Source organism: Talpa europaea (assembly GCF_964194135.1).
Source record: "Talpa europaea genome assembly, chromosome: 2".
Lineage (NCBI taxonomy): Eukaryota > Metazoa > Chordata > Mammalia > Eulipotyphla > Talpidae > Talpa > Talpa europaea.
Genome location: NC_140068.1, coordinates 3,909,759 through 3,926,949, shown reverse-complemented (window position 1 = coordinate 3,926,949; position 17,191 = coordinate 3,909,759). Strand labels below are relative to the sequence as shown.

The 17,191-nt window shown below is 48.8% G+C and overlaps 1 protein-coding gene across 1 annotated transcript in view; it reads right to left on the bottom strand.

The window, feature by feature from the left end:
* PLG (plasminogen) overlaps positions 1-17,191 on the bottom strand; it is a gene marked incomplete at both ends in the record, with an annotated part of 37,117 nt that overhangs the window by 7,270 nt on the left and 12,656 nt on the right. Inside the window, 10 exons of the mRNA XM_084227878.1 lie at positions 666-772; positions 2,142-2,282; positions 2,483-2,557; positions 3,778-3,898; positions 4,599-4,692; positions 5,509-5,657; positions 6,746-6,924; positions 11,402-11,561; positions 15,295-15,440; positions 16,181-16,343. Coding sequence (XP_084084004.1) covers positions 666-772; positions 2,142-2,282; positions 2,483-2,557; positions 3,778-3,898; positions 4,599-4,692; positions 5,509-5,657; positions 6,746-6,924; positions 11,402-11,561; positions 15,295-15,440; positions 16,181-16,343 — 1,335 coding nt within the window. The remainder of the gene's footprint in view (positions 1-665; positions 773-2,141; positions 2,283-2,482; positions 2,558-3,777; positions 3,899-4,598; positions 4,693-5,508; positions 5,658-6,745; positions 6,925-11,401; positions 11,562-15,294; positions 15,441-16,180; positions 16,344-17,191) is intronic.

The window sequence follows — 17,191 nt, the reverse complement described above, 5'->3', positions numbered from 1 at the left end:
AGCCAGAGCCGCTGCCCAGGGCCTGGCTGCTGTGCCCTCCCCAGCCCTCTGAGGGGGCGAGGTGCAGACCCAAGACATCCTCACCCGTTGCTTCCACCCCAGTGGGGCACATGCAGTTATTATCAGGGCACAGCACAGAGTGAAGATGGGATCCCCAAAAGGGGGATACGGGACCCCGTATAAACCGTCCCTCTTTCTCCCTCCTCCAAGGGCCACAGCAAAACTGGACAGCGCAGGGCCTCTCTCTCCTGTCCTTTCCTGTCCTGTCTGTCCCAGCCTGCACGGCCGCCCCCACACACGCCAGAGGAGCAGGTATTTGGGGAGACTAATTTAACTGTAATTTCTGTTGTTGTTTTACACCATGGGAATTCAGTCTGGCTCACTGCCCGTGGAAAGCAACGTAGCACTCTTAATTTGCAGTCTTGTGTCAAAACCCTGCGTGCCAGCGGACACATTAACGTTGGAATTATGGGCTAAGAGACCAGACTGTCCCCTCCCTCACCAGGCTCCCCCTGCAGCCACTGTGGACTCACGGGCAGGCACCCCCGGCAGGTGGGCGGGCCTCATTTACGGATTTTGTCCAACTTTCTCCAAAACTCTCTCTTTTCCCATGAGATGGCAGGTCAACGACCAGTTACTTCTGTGAGTCACAAAATCCCTCTCACCTTGGGTTTCTCCCCAGCCGGTGATGAAGCACAAGGTCCGGTCAGCCACCACGTAGTTCTGGCTCGGCAGGCAGGCGGGGATCACCTTCTCAGTGATGATGGCGGGGCTGGAGCAGAGCAGAGTTAGGGTCAAGGGCCTGGTCCTCCTGGACGAGACGCCGCCCGCAGGAGCCCGGAGCCCTGAAGGCCGGGACTTCCATCCCGCTGACCCTGTGCTGGTGGAAGGCCCTGTTCCACCTCTTGTCGGCCTAGCGCACCCCACGACCCAGTGTGTCATGCAGGCATCCATGTGGACAAGAAACTGGAGGCTGTAGGGATGGCAAAGACTCGCTGCCCACACCTGCCCGGGCGCGTCGGGCATCAGAAAAACAAGTGGTCAGGCCAGTGTGGAGGCTGGGCGTGGACAGGAGGCCTGGAGGAAATGCCCCCGAGTGGTGACAGCAGTAATGGTGGCCAGGCCTGCGCGAGTGGCTGGACTTTGGGTGCCTAAGTTTCCTCATCTGCGCGTGTGACACAAACCCACAGAATGCGTGAGGTGGGAGCCCAGCAGCCTGCACGAGCACGACCTGAGATTTCAGGCCTCTTCAACACTAGAGCTTTGATCCTAAGCCTCATTCTGCTTTAGGAAGTTCTGATGGAAACAGATGGAAGACAAGGTGTGCCCTCTCCGGGTGCGAAAGCACCTGAGCGCAGGAAAGGAATTCACTCTTTAGGCCCAACCAAGGAGCCCCTCTCTTTCCTCCCTCGAGAGTCGTAAACACCCGAGAGTCGCCCCGGTCAGGCTTGGCAGGCCCAGAGGGCAGCGCTTGGAGCCCTGGGCATGGGCTTGGGCCAGCCCTGTCCCCCGGTCAGCTCAGCGTCCACTGCCCTCAGCTCTGCCAGATGCCCTGGGCCTGCCCCAGTCCCCAACGTGCCCTCCTCAAAGTAGCCACGGGTTTATTTAGCTGGCTGGGACCGGTTTCCAAATGCTTCTAACTTGAAGTGGCACAAGCCAGGCGACCTTTGTGCCGGCTTCATAAAACACCATTTCCACAGAAACAGGGAGACTGAAGGAGAGCTGGCGTTGGTGAAGTGTGTGTGTGTGCGTGTGTGTGTGTGCATGCACGCATGCTCTGCAGTGTGTAAGGAGCTTTGAAATACATCCTCCCACTTGAGTCTCCCAACGTGTTGTTATGTGGCGAGAACTGTCACCTGAGATGCTGGAATCATCTCTGACTGCGACTGCATGCTAGCTGACTAGTAAAATTAAGTGAGCGTTTTAGGGGTAACTGCGTGCCTCATGTGTCAGCTCAGTCTTGTCCTCATGGGGAAGCCCACCCAGGGCTTTCCGCGACCACCGCTGGAGGGTGGCAGCGTGGGGCCGAGCCCAGCTCATCCATGTGCCTTCTGTACCCTAGACGGTGCCGCCCCCTTTATCCCCCCTCAAGCCAGGGCACAAACAGTGTTGATCCGGGTGGAGCTCGGGGAAGGTGGTACCTGCTCAGCTTCAGCAAGGCGATGTCTGCTCTCATGGGCCCTGGGAACAGCTTGGCTACTGCTATTTTCTGGACGTCCGGTTCAAGATTCTTCTCCTGGTGCGCACCCAGGATGACCTCGTATGAGGCAGCTCTTGAGGACCTGGAAGACGGTGGTATCAGGAGCAGAGCCGGGGCCAGATCACAGGGGCCTTCTGAGCCACGGACACTGCACCCCACGCCTTCCACTGAGGCCTCTGAGTGGGAGGGAGGGGAGTGGGGGAGAGAGAAGGGAGGAGGGAGGAAAGCGGGAGCAGGGAGGAGCCTTTAGGACAGGCTTCCTGTCGGTCACCCTGGACGTACCTCTCCAAGCAGTGGGCGGCGGTCACCACCCACTCAGGGGCTATCAACGTGCCTCCACAAAAGTGCATCCCCAACCTAGAAAGGAAGGTGCCGGGACATTAGTTCTCTGCAGAGAAGAGTCTGCTCAGTCTCCAGAGCGGTGATGTCCCTGGGAGCAGCAACTGGCTCCGGGTTAGCCCGAGACTTTGTGTTTCACGAATGGGATTTTCTGGAAGGTTCCATCCACACCAGATGGCTGGGGAAGGCCAGGCATGGCCTGCCCACAGGGGCGCAAGGCCCCGTGGCTCCATAAAGAAGCTGGCATTGTGGCTGAGGTACTGGCCTGGACTCCAGTGGGGGGACCAGCTAAGGGCACCCCCCCGAGTCACTTCCTTTTCTCTATGACAAGACACGCAGGACCTGTCTAGGAAGCCGGAGGCGAGCCTGGGCCGCGGTGATTCGTGGGAATCTGCAGAATTACCGGAGAAAATTCCCCGAGTTGTTTACTTTGCAGGACCCTCTGGGCAGGCGGTGGCTCACAGAAATGACTCAAGGCTGATTGTGAGGATGAGGACACAAACAACACACACACACACATACACACACACACAGGCGTGTGATGGGGAGGGGGCTGCAGTGCAGTTAGGGAAAGAGTCTGAGGGGGCCTCCCTGTGGCCTCAGGGTTCAGTCCCAGCACTGGTCACCTCTGTGGCCTGAGTTTGATCCCCAGCCAGGGAGCTACCCACAGGGCGCAGCAGACCTCTCCTGTCTCCCCACTGCTCCCCTCAGCAGAGTGTTTCAGTGGATCTGCCTGTCCTGCTCCCCACTCTGTCGGAGGAGCTGTGTCTGGAGCGCAGGTTCTAGGTGGTCCCTGGAAAGCGGGATCTCTCCAAGGAGCAGCCACGGGCCTGCAGGACTGGCCCAGCTCGGTGAGGTCAGCCCCCGCGGGGCCGTGTCTGGGAGGGGAGCCCCGCCCGCGTCCTTCATACACACAGAACCTGTGGGGGGTGGGGGGGACTGTCATTTCACCCTCGCAAGCGCAAGCGCCTCCTCTCCAAGTGTTCCTATTTTACAAAGAGACAATGGCCTCCTGGGTCAGCCTCTAGGGCGCCCCTGCGGCTCCCCGGGGACACCAGGCCTGCGCGCCTCAAGGCAAAGCTTCTGGCACCGGCTACTTTCAAAATAGAAACCCCAGAAAAATATTTTTTAAATTTTTATAGGCGTCTTTGTCCTCAGGAGGATCAGTGGCAGGTCCCGACTCCTGAGCTGCGCGGGTGCAGCGAGTGCGGGGCGAGGCGCGGCGCCGGGCACCTTACCTGTTTCTGAGGCTGACCTGCCAGGGCCAGGAGTGCGGGTGCGCCACACAGCCGCCCACCACCCGGCCCGGGCACTTCTTCGGCTCCACCTTCGGCTTCCCGCAGGTGAACGCGGAGGACGCTGCGGCACAAGCAGGCGGCTCAGGATCAGGGCGGCCCTGTCCCCAGGGAGGGCGCGTCCGAGCCCAACCTGGAGCTTGACCTCCCCCCCAAACTAAAGTGCGTCTCTGGGATACTCTTTCTAAGTTTCCAGAGTGGCGGTAGACAACGCAGAGCCCTCCCCTTTCAAAAACATAGAACCACTGTTACACTTATTTGGGGGGGAATTGGTAGATTTAGGCATTGGGGGGAGCTTTTCTATGCGACCTGGACTGCACGGGCTGTCACTCTGATGCCAAGTCCTGCATCCAAGGAACACTCTGCCCGCTGCACCCTGGACCTCCTGCGCGGTCTCCCACGGCTCGCGACACCCTCGCAGTGTCCTGCTCAGAGCTGCCAGGGAAGGTCCCCGGGGTGGTGCCTTGGAATCTGTCTTCACGCGTCCAATCAGACGTGCAGAGTCCAGGTAGGACATGACGCCTCCGGGTCACCCCTGAGCTCCCTCTTCTGTATTTACTTCATTTAAGGCGTTGGGGACAGGGAGATTCCCTAACACATGGGGCCGCCAGTAAGACCTGCCTCTCCCAGATGCCCCTCCTGAAGGGGGAGCAGTCCTGCCCTCCCCCCCACCAGGTGCTCAGCTCCCAACCCTCCCTGGCACACCCTCAAGAGGTGAAGCTGCAGTACTTGAGAAGTCCTCTCCTTCCCAAGAGAGCACTCACCACAATGCGGGATGTCACAGTAGTCAAAGAGTTTCTTTGGGTTCATGGTGTAGCACCAGGGCCCATTGGGGTCCCCATCGGGATTCCGGCAGTACTGAAAGAAGAGCGGGCTAGTCAGGTACATGGGGGCAGAAGAGAGCACGGGCATGCCCTGCTGTCCTGACAGGGAAAGGAAGCCCCCTTTTTATTTGGGGTGCAGTTAATTTCAGGATGCTTGTATAGACTCCGATGCACAGTGCACCTGGGTCACGTCTCCTTGCTGCAAAGACGCTCCGACTCTGAGGTCACACTCCAGGGGAGGGTGGGGACTTTGAAGGATGTCCATGAGCACCCAGGCCAGCAGCCTGGGCAGGGGACTTCTTCAGAGCCCCAGCAGCAGAGGAGGAGGGCGGGCCTGACCGGCTCATCTGCCCCTGGCTCGCTGCAGCCTCCTCTACCCCTCGGCACCACGGCTGCTCCCCACGGGCTGTGCACCTTCCAGGGGTCAAGCCCCCAAGGCAATGTCTTCCTTCTTCCCTACTCATCCTCCCTCTGAAGAAAAACCATCCCAGGAAGCGCGTGAGGCCAGGAAATCCTACTCCGTGGAATCCTCAGGACCCCAGGAATTTTTCCTAGAAAATGCCTCCTAAAATGTCACAAAGGTCATCTTTGATTTCCAAAATCTAAGGACAAACACTAAACACGATAAACAGCACCTGATAAAAACAGAGCAGGAAACGTCACAGAAGGGCAGCGAGAGACCCGGGGACAGCGGCAGCTGCTTTTCCCAAGCAGACCCCCGGAGGCGTAGGCCCGGAAGGCCCCCGCGCCCCTCCCGCCCCACACCCCGGCCTGGCGGGCGGGCTGGCCGCCCTTCCTCCCGGGAGCGCCGGTGCTGGCGAAGGCTGGAATCGAAAGCAAAGGGGCTTACGTTTTCATCCAGACCGGCCTGAGGCTTTGACCCTGGGGTAAAAGAGTGGTGGGTGTGGGGCTCCTGCGAAGCCCAAGGCTGGCACGGGATGCCCGTCACCGTGGTGGCCTTCTTGCCCCGGTATCCTTTCCCGATCCCAAACATGCAGTCTGTGGGGAAACAAAATGGGGGTCATCACCGGGACCAGGCCAGATGAGAGGAGAGCGTGCAGGGTGTTAGGTCTCTGGTGACCGACTCTGGGCCCATCCTCCCCAGCACTGGGGTGCCCGGGAAGAGGCGCCCTGCTTCGTTTGACAGGTTCCAGAAAAGCTTATTGGCCTGGAAGCAATCACAGCTTTAGCAGGATGTTAGACTGGGAATTGTGGGCGGGACACTAAGACAGTCAGGTTGATAGAAACAGAGAGAGGAGCTCTCCCTGCTCTGGGGGCCAGTACGAGCCCCTCCCCAACACTAGCACTGCGGGGAGGCGAGGCCCTGGGGGAAAGGAAAAGGGTCTGAACGTCAAATCAAGTTCTCTTTTCTAATCATGACTGTCTGGAGCACTTTGAATTATGCAAAACTCATCAGAGAAGTCATGAGACCCTGAGTTTGCGTGCTATTTTAGGGGGAGCAGTAGCAGCCATTCCCCCTCTCCCCCCCACCATGTCTCCTCCTCCTGCACGGCAGAGCACTGGACTGCTAAATCTGACCCCAGGTGCCAGGTGCCTGGCCCTTGCAGCTACACAGCAGGGCCAGGGCAGCAGAAATGAGTGGGGAATCTGTGTCCTCCCACCATACATGGTGACCACGGCCTCATTTTCAGACCCCCCAGCCCTTCTGAGCTACACCCCACTGTCCACGTGTTTGTGGGAGAGTGCCACCTGGCCATCTGACTAGCAGCCCTAGTTCAGTACATTCCAAACGAAAGGAGTTATTTCTATTCCTCCAGGGAGGAGGCATGGACTTGCTTTTCCAGAATATTCCAACGCTGGCAATGCCACCATATCAGTCTTGCAATACACTCAGGCTCAATTTTATCCATCCCTCACAACCTAGGACTTCTCAAATCCTAAAGAAACCACCCTCCCAGATTTCATCCCCAGCAGCAGCTCTGACACCCCAGGTGCCTCCTTCCTCACGGCAGCCCCTCAGCCAACACATCAGAGCCCTGCAGAACACAGCCTCTGCATCCCTGAGCCCTTCCTGCTCCTTTCAACCTGACGCCCAAGGATGCAGGTGTGTGGTCAGAGACACTTACCTACTTCTGAAGGATCCTGTGGACTTGGAACTTGGACAGTTGGAGAGCTTGAGCCGCTCTGTTCTGTCTCTGAGCATTTCTTCAGGTTACAGAACTCCCATCTGACGCTGGGGTCGGTCGTGTAGCACCAGGGGCTTTTATCGCCGTCTGGGTTCCTGCAGTAGTTCATCCTCAGGTCACTGCAAGTTCCATAATAATTGCGGTCAGGAGAGGGAGAATTACAGCAGCCCCCGGCACCCTCTGAATCTTGTTATACAAAGGGCTGTCACATATTTGAAATATTTCCGTCTAAGTTCCGGTGTCACTGTATTGCCACAACTCAGAGGGTCACAACTTCTCAGCTACTGGATACATGTTAAAATAGATTATAAACTTAAAATCCAGAGTACGATATACTGCAGATGCAAACAGAGATGATACATACATTGTAATGTCTTTGTCCACATTGTTAAATGCATTCCCCAGGGATGGCCAGCGAGGACTTTGAAGCACAGATTTTGGAATTTTCTCTAAGCATAGGTACTGTCTCCCTGCCGTGACTCACAGGGCACGGACGTGCTGTGGTTATGGGGATCCAGACCCTGTCTGGAGATACCAGGGACGCAGGACGCGGGCTCAGGCCCTGACCCCCAGGGAGGCCAGTCAGCAGCTCCGTGTCCGGCTGGACCAGTTCACAGGCCTCGCATTTGAACGGGCGGCTGCTCTGTTTTATAACCTGAGTTCTACCGACACAGGGAGACGCACACGCGTAGGGTGGTTTGATGCGTCCTCATGAGCATCGTCCTGACAGCCCCATCGCCTGGTGTGACTGACAATCTCCTGCACCCTGAAAGGTCCCCGGGTCACTGCCCCATCCACCTCTGCTGCCCCCCAGAGGCGACTGCTATTGATTCCTTGACCACGAGTGGATTTTGCCCTTTGTGCAGGCGCCGGCGGTGTAGACTCTGCCTGGCTCCTTTCCTGAGTGCTGCGGGCTGGAGCTTGGTTTATGCTTTTGTAAGCAGCTGTGCCTCATGTGCCTCGTTTTATTCCTGAATAGAACCATGTTGGTTTATGGATATGCCACCAATTATTCCTTCATTTTCTTAGAAAGGCATCAAAGTTGTTTCCTTCCAGGGTGGTTAGGAGCAAGTCTGCCTGCATCCTCTGTGGGCCGTGTCGTCACTTGAGTTTTCGTTTCACTTCCTGTGAACACAGTTGCGTGCCCACGGGTGATGCATGCTGGCCTTTACGAGCAGTCGTCGTCTGATCTGCAAAGTGCTTGTCCCCCGACGCCCCCACCAGCACATGAGAGCTGAGGCTGCCCCGTGCGTGCCCCAGGTGCTGCTGTCTGTCTGTCCATCCAGCCACTGCCCTGGGTCTGAGTTGGTATTTCCATGTCTATTGACTGATACTGACGGCTCATGTGTCCAGCACGTTCAGGGGCTCGCTGGCCACTGGCCTCTGTGCATGCCCTGTGGAGCCACTTGCCTGTTTTTTTTTTTTTTTCAGGTTGTTTGACTTTTTCTACTGAGAGCTCAGAGTGATTATACTCCTGGACACAAGCCATTGGTCAGATACAAGGTCTGAGAGCATTTTTTTCCAGGCTCTGATTTGTCTCTTTTCTTAGCAGTGACTTTTGGTGAGAACCAGTTATCTGTTTGTGAAAGTACTAGTTGTGCATTTTTATAGTGTTTGTGGATCCTTTCTAAAAAGGTCTCCTTCGCAATGTGAAATTATTCTCTTACGGTTTTTCCTAGAAGCTGTGTATGTCAGCTTTCATTTTAGCTTTATTGGGTCTAAGAGATTTCTCAAATTAATTTGAGGTTGGAATCAAGATTTTTATCTCCTATAAGGTTATTCAGGTGTTCCAGAACCTTTTGGGGAAAAATTTTCTTTCTTTGTTGGACTGTTTTGCCAGGTATATTGAAAATCAATTGACTCACACATGTGTGTCGGTGTCTGGCTGTTGCTTTTCCCATTTGCCTACCTTTTTGCCTGGCTCTCGATTACATGATGAGAAGTCTTTAACTCAAGATGCACAAGTCTTGCCAATTTGTTCTTCTTTTAAAGATGATTTTGGTGATTTTAAGTCCTTGCATATATTTTTTGTCATCCTTTATCCTCCCAAATATTGCAAGTTTACTTGGTGTGGGTTGAATTCAAAGATCAGATACTGATTCTCTTAACCCATAAACATAGTATATCTTTACCGAGATCTTTTAATTTTTTCCTCAACAACATTTTGTAATATGCAGTATATAGTTTCTTGAACATACTTTGTTAAAATGATCACTAATTCATTTGCTTTTGATACTACTGTCAGTAATGTTAATTTTCAATTTTTGATCCTAACTAGTCACTGATAGGGCATAGAAAAACAGTCAGCTTTTACATATTGACCTCGTATAGACATCCTTAAAATTCTCTGTGGCCATTAACTTAATTTTTTGTGAATAAAGACTAATTTCCTTATATGTTCCAATCTGAGGTCCTTTCTATCTTTTTCTGTCTTTTTTAGTTCTGTCTCATCCTGCTTCTTTTTGTATGCCTTTCCTTTCTCTTTAGGTTACCCATTTGTTTTTTTTTTAAGATTTATTTTTTATTTATACAATAAATAAAAAATGGGGTACAGGCTAGAGGCGCAGGAGGGTGAGAGGATTCACCAGAGACAGAGTGGGGAGCAGAACAGGCAGACAGACTGAAATGCACTGCTGAGGGGAGCAGCAGGTGCAACAGGAGAGGTCTGTTGTGCCATGTGGGAATCTTCCTGGCCGGCCGGGAATTGAACCAGTGCTGCAGAGGCTGCAGTCAGCTTCACAGCACTGTGCTCAACCCACTGCGCCACCACGGAGGCCCCACATTTGTTTTTTAATGTTCATATTTTCCTTTAAATCTTTGAGCACAGTTATAAAATCTTTTAAATATTTTGTCTGCTAATGCCATCATTTCTATAATTTCTATTTGTATTGACTGCTTATACCCTAGGTCAGGATCACATTTAATGATTTTTGTGTATCTAGTGGTTTTGAAATTTATGCCAGACATTTTGGATGTCATGTTCCTGAGTGACTTAATTTTGTTGTTTTCCTCTCAAGAGTATTGAGTTTTCTTCTGGAAGTCAGTTACTTTACTTTGATGCTTTTGTAGTTGCTTTGAATCATTACTAGGGTATTTCTAGAGCAATTTTTACTCTAGTTATACCCTAATGCTAAAATGTTACATTTCTAGTGTCTCTATTGAATGCACAAATATTCCACAAGGTCTCTCCTCTCTAGCTCATCAGAATCACAAGTCTCCACACACAGACTCTCCCAGAGATGTATGAATTTTGTAATCTCCATTTATCTCACCACTTCCTGGTAGCTGTTATTTTCCTATTTGCTGGAGTCACTCCCTTCACAAATGCAGCTTTTTACTCAGCCAAATACTTTTTGAAGACATCTATGCATATTTCCGGAACTCCTTCTCTGCACAGATCCTGTATAAATTATTAACCAGCTTACAGTGTATACTCAATGGAGTACTACACAGCTGTGAAAAGGGATGAAACAGTGGCATTTAAGACAAAATATGTTGTCCTCAAGATGAATATGTTAAATGAAATAAATAAAAAGTGAAATATAAATATCAATGATTTCCCTCATCTGTGGAATATATATAAATAACCAAAAAAATACACAGGTAAAATATAGTAGGACTAGATCTTGAGCTCTGTGAAAGAACATAATGGTTACCAGAAGGAAGGGGAGAGGGGAGAGAGGAAGGATGGAGGAGGGAGACAGATGAGGTATGGCTTGGGTTATTCCATGGAGTGTGAATGGAACATATGTACATATGAAAGAAGGAAAATGGAACTTCGAAACTTACAAACTTAAAAAGAAAAAAAAATACCAGCTGCCTCAGTAAACCCATTCCAGTCTCTGTCTCCTCAGTTGAATAGGTCACTGGGTTCTGTTTTGGATCCAGCTCCTGGCACTATAGTCTTTTAAACCCATGGTAATTGTATGGTTCATCCTATTTCTTTCCCATTCTAAAAAGCCTCAATCCTGTGCTGCCTGTTGTCCATAATGTGAAAATAGTTTTTCATTGACTTGACAGCCAATTATTATAGAAATGCTGATCTGTTCAGACCTGGTCTTTTGCCTATTTATCTGTCAATATCACCCATCAGCGTCTGTATACTTCCCAGCTCTCATCTGCCGTCCTGCTCTTGCTTTTCATGTCCTAGCAACTCATATCCTTTCAGACCACAGGAGCTCAGGGCCAATATGTCTTCCCAAGTCAAAAGACACATTTTTACTTATGTCCAACGAGAAAAATATACTTTGTCTTAGGGATTGGATGTTGGAGTGATAAAATTCATAGATGAAAGACTACATCTGCAGCAGGTGCTATGGAGTGATGCTTTCTCTAAGCTTTGGTCCTTTGTTCTGAACATTCCACTAGTGTGACCTCAACAGCTCCGTAGATGCCCAACCAACCCTGCTTCCATAAAACTATGCAGAAAAGAGAATTATCCTCTAACTTCTCTTCTTTCAGTCATTTGCTCAAAAAGTAAGATGCTTGAGGCATTTGTCTCACATCCAGAGGGAAAGAGAAGTTTGGTCCTAACTTCAAGCATGACCCTTCCAAAAGCTAATTCAGTGCCCTGTTGCTGGTCTTATGAATACGTACGCTCCTGGATATTTGCTGGGGGTCCTTGTATGGCGGTGTGGTCTCATTGATGACCATGATTGACATTTCTTTCCTGTGTTGGTCGTGGAAGATGTTCCCCGGTAGCTCGCCCCATTACCCTCGTAGCAATCCTGGACCACGGGAGTCTGCTCAGGCGGTACTGAAATTAAAACCGAAGAAATCAGCTGAATAATGACATGAACAGAGAAATATCTGGAGCAATTTTAGACACAAACAGAACAGTAGCTTGGAATTAACAGTGCCTTCTTTCCAGACTGGCCACTGGACATGCAAAGACAATTGGTCCACCCCATTTAATGGCCTAGTTTTAGGGGTAAGTATTTAATTTTCAATGCAGGAAATGATTAAAAAGTCAGAATGCTTATATTGGAAATTGCCCTTGTATCAATGTTTATTTTATGCCTCCTTGCTGGGTGTTCATGTAAACAAGTGATCAGGAGAGGGAGACACATTCTGTGGTGAGGATGAAGGTGATGATAGGCCTAGACCAGAACCTCTTACGTATTTTCCTGGACTCTTTGCTTATAGAAAGTCAAAGCTTTAACTTACTGGCAGATGGAGCAGGAATTGATTCTGCATCCAGGATTATATTTTGCTTCTCAGGAAGAGGCAGAGGCAAAAATATTATTTCCCTGGAGGAGTGAAAGTGAATCCTCTTGTACTCAGGATCCTTTACCATATGAACAACTAGACTGCTTCTCTTCCATTCAACACCCACCACAGACAAAAGTGAGCATTCAGCTCCACGTGAAGAAGAGGTAAGAACAATGACAAACATGCCCTCGAAGCCCAGCTCTACATGGTTTTTGAAGACAAAGGTAAAGATATCTACTTCCACAAAAAGCTTAGTGCTGAGTAAAAAGAAATAGCAGTTTCACCACTAGCTTGGGTTTCCTGCATAGAGAGAGAGAACTCCTCTTGCTGCAGGCATGCGGTGACTGCTGAAAACTAGGAAATGATTAGGAATATTGAGAAAATGCCCCAGCTCGTGGGTCCCCTCTTCAGATACAAGATAACAGCAGACTATCGCTGCAAAAATTTGAATCCTGGTTCACTTAATTTAAAGGCAGGAACAACAAAATGCAAATTCAACTCATCTACTGCAGAGATTGATTCTCTTTATGTGTGGTCAGCACACAACATGCTGACCAAGGCAGAGGAGGCACATTTCAGTGTATAAATTATATCAACTGTGATCTCAGCTGTTCTACACATAATATCAAATATTTCATTTAAAAAGTTGCCAAATAAATCCCCAAACCAGAAAGACAAAAGCTGCTCTTAATAAAGGAATCAACAGAGCCAGACTCAGTCCAACTAGCTATGGACACTATCACATTGAGAGTGTGATATAATAATATTTTTAAGAATTTTGAGGTGCAGATGAGCAGTGGGAACAGAAAGAGAATTTCAGCAGCAATGGAAACTGCAAAACAGAATAAAATGCAACTCTTAGAGTAAAAATTAAGATATTAGTGATGAAGATTTCTTTCAGTGGGCTGATCAACAGATTTTACACAACTGAGGAAAGAATCAATGAATTTGAAAGTAGGTAATAGATATCATCCTAAATGACACAAGAAGGAGTCAGAAATAAAGTGAAATAAACATATAAGAGAATATGAGACAATATAAACTGGTCTAACATTTGGGTAATTGAAGCCCAAAAGAGGAACCAGAGAGGAAGAGAGTAGGAAAAAGAATTAAGTAATAATGGTGGCATATTTTACAATTTTTCAGGAAGTGAATGAAAATAAATGTCCATCCATAATTCTATAACCAATAATATTATTTTTTAAATGAACAGCAAAATGCTTTCATACATATAAAAGCTGTGCTACAGAAGACCTGTGCAATAAGATAAATGAAAGTGAAAATTTTTACAGAAAGAATGTGACACCAGATGGAAATGTTCATCTACAAAAAGAAATGAAAAGCAAAAGTGATGTTTAAAAGTATGTCAATTAATAAAAGTGTATTTTAATAAACAAGAAAGATTTTTTTAGTTTTTTTAAAGATTTATTTATGCATACAAGAACTGGTGTACAAGCCAGAGGTGTGTGTGCAGGGGGGTGGTTAAGAGGATTCACCAGAGACAGAGTGGGGAACAGAACAGGCAGACTGACTGAAATACACTGCTGAGGGGAGCAGTGGGCGAGTCAGGAGAGGTCTGCTGCGCCATGTGGGTTGCTTCCTGGCTGGCTGGGGATCGAACTCAAGCTGCAGTGGCTGTGAATAGCTTCATAGGTTATGTCTTAACCCCTTGTGCCACCAGGGAGGCCCAAGAAAGATTTTTTTATATACAGTTTTAAACATGACTAACTGTTCAGAGCAAAAACAGAATCAATATATTGTGAGGTTTACAATATAATAGAAGTAAGCTGTGTGTGAATAACAGCACAACATTAGGGGAAGGAGGAAAAAGAAGTACAATGTTATAAGTTTTATGATACATCAAGTGAGATAAGATTATCTGAAGGCAGATTGTGACTTAAAACTGTGTATTGGAACTATTAGAAAAATTCTAAAAATATGAAAAATTGTTTCAACAAATGAGCAACTATTGGTGACAAAATACAATAGAAAACATTCAGTGAAACAAAAATCAAAAAAGATGAAGGCAGGGACAAAATTCAAATAGGACAGGGCCTCCCCTGGTGGCGCAGCGGTTGAGCGCTGGGTTGCGAAGCTGCCCGCAGCCTCTGCAGCGCCGGTTCGACCCCCAGCTGCGGGGCGAGGGTCCCACATGGAGCGCAGACCTCTCCTGCCGCCCTCTGGTCCCCTCAGCAGTGTACTTCATCAGTCTGTTCCCTGCTCTGGCTCTGGTGAATTCTCTCACCCTCCCATGTTTCTGACTGTACCCAGTGCTTGTATAAATAAATAAATAAATCTTTAAAAAAAAAATTCAAATAGGACAAGCAAAACTAAATGGCTGGTCAATTTCAATCCAATCCTATAAATGCCATTATATGTAAATGACTCAGATATCTCAATTAAAAAGGCTCAGAAAACAGATAAAGTTGACTAACACTAGTGAAAATGATGGAGCAATGACTGTATCCATATCATCAAAAGCAGACCAGAATGAGGAAGGTTCCAGGGGTAAGGAGAAACATTGCATAAGGAGAAAAGGGCCATTTCTGGGTCTCCCTGGTGGCACAAGGGGTTAAGATGCAACCTATGAAGCTATCCTCAGTCACTGCAGTGCAAGTTCAATCCCCGGCCAGCCAGGGAGCAACCCACTTGGCGCAGCAGACCTCTCCTGACTCGCCCGCTGCTCCTCCTCAGCACTGTATTGTTCTGTTCCCCACTGTCTCTGGTGAATCCTTTCACCCCTCACACCTCTGGCCTGTACCCCAGTTCTTGTATGCATAGTTTGTTTTTTTTTAAGAAAGGGTCATTTCTTCCAGAAGGCATGATAATCCTCAGTGTGTCTGTGCTGAACACAGAGCTCCAGAAGACAGAAAACAAACACAAAACCAAAAAGAAATAGACAAAAGCATAGCAAGAGATGGGGAACATCACCACTCATCTCAGCAAGCAATAGAGCAGGTCACAGAAAGTCAGCAAGGACAGAGAACAGCTGAAGAGCCCTAAGTGACTTGACCTAATTGAGCTTCATGAAACATTCTACCTGATAATTAGTTGCTGGTGCATTCATTTCAAGAGCACAGGAAACCTTACCCAAAATGCCATTATCAGAACCATAATATGCACTTCAACAAATATGGAATACTTGAACAAACAGAGCATATGCCTGAGCAGAGCAGAGCACAGTGGTCAATGGAGCTGCTGCTCATGGTGACCCCACTGAGGCAGAGAAGCCAAGACAGCACTTAGGGACGTGGCTGAGTGTTCATGGCCCTGCTCACCTGTGGCATCTATATGTTCAGTGGATGAGGGCGGGGAGTCACAGGATGGGATGTTGCAATACTCCCACCTCACAGAACTGTTGGTTGTAAAGCACCACGGAGCTAATTCTCCATCAGGGTTACGACAATAGTTTGCATCCAAATCTCTGGAAAAGAAGTGATTGTGAGTCCAGTTTTCTAAAAAGGTGAAATATAGAAACAAGTTGACTTTCATTCAATATTAACATGAATACTGTATTGACCCTATCACTCTTATATGAACACACTGTATGAATGGCAATTTAGATGCATATGTAGTCACTACGATGACACAAATTGAATGACAAGATCTCATCAAACTGACATACATGCTTCTCTTCCCTGGGATCAGTGTTGGAATAGATTCCTTGACTGTGTAGAGTTAAACCAAAGAAGTCTCTTTGGCCACATGTCGGGCACTGTGCCATGGGCTGGGAGCACACTGGCCATCTCCACACTGTTGCTGTCTCCAAAAGTGAACACCCGAGCCATGCAACTGAAGGCATCCAGTCCTGGGGTTGGCCTGCTCTTGAACCACAGTGTACATGGGGTGGAGTCCTCATTTGGACCCATTGCCAGGATCTGCTCCCAGAATTTCCAGATTAGTAAGTAGCCTTGGAATATGGCCCTAGAATTAGATTTGGACCAAATTCTTGATGCTGCTGCTGCTGGTCTAGGGAACCACAATTTGACAATCAGTATTTTAGGACAATAAATGCTAATTTTCACTTTAATTACTGGGCTAGTTTTTATTCCAAAATACTTGAATCCTAGCTCAAGGATTTTGACAGTAACTAAACCTAAGGGAAAATAAATGGATTTCGCAGTCCATAGCAGTGAACAGGTAAAACACCAGAGGGAGACTTACTTGCAAGGAAAGTTCTCCGGGGTTCTATTGTGTCTCTGTGGGGTCTGGTCACTCCAGCGCTGACAGGTGTGACCAGATGCCGTGACAGCCACCTTCCCGCGATAGCTCTCACCTCTTCCTTTCAGACACTGGTATGTTGGTCCAGATGGTGGTGGAGGTGTTGCTTGAGTGGGAAAAATAAATTCCACTGAATAAATTTTTACATAAAGAATGCACAGGTTATGCTGAAGGGAGCAGCAGCCTGTCTGCTTGTTCTCCTCCTCAGAGCCAGGCCCTTGACAGCCCATCTCATGAGGAGCACATTGGGCATATAAGCCCTGGGTGGATGCTTCTTTCTCTATTTGCTTTGCTCAGTCAGTCACGTGTGGATCAAACTGTGTAAAACCCATGCCCCAAATCTTGACATACATCAATCATTCAGCTCCCTAGTGAGTAGCAGATTATCCACTGAATGTCCATGACTGAATTACACACAGCAGTCACAAGACCACACAAGAGACAGGAGTGTCCTCGGAAAGAACACAAAATGTCTCCAAGAAAAAGCACATGCATGTAGGTATCAAGATATTCTTGAGGAAATCAAAAGACGGTGAGAAAGGAACTGAGGTTCATAATGGAGACTCTCTTCAGAGCTCTATAGCTCTCTGACGTCCCACAGAATGATTGTTAGAGCTGAGGACAGCAGGCCAGCTGAGTCCACCTCACCACTGACAACTGTCCTTGTCTAGAAGTTCAGTCCCTTCAAATTCTCACCGAAGGGTGATACTATAAAGTTCTTTCCTCCAAGTCTTTCTTGCCGAGGTGTTCATTTTCCACAAACTCTGCCACTGTTCCCCACACCTTGGAAATACTGAACAAATGACACCCAGTGAAGCTTTTTGTTTACAAAGCAACAATTAGGAAGGACTGTAGTTGACGATGAAACCCACGTTCTAGAAGGTATGTATCTGAGTTCCCGTTAGCACTGGAATGAAGTAGGAAATCAGAGATGCCTTCCTAGAGCCCACATTC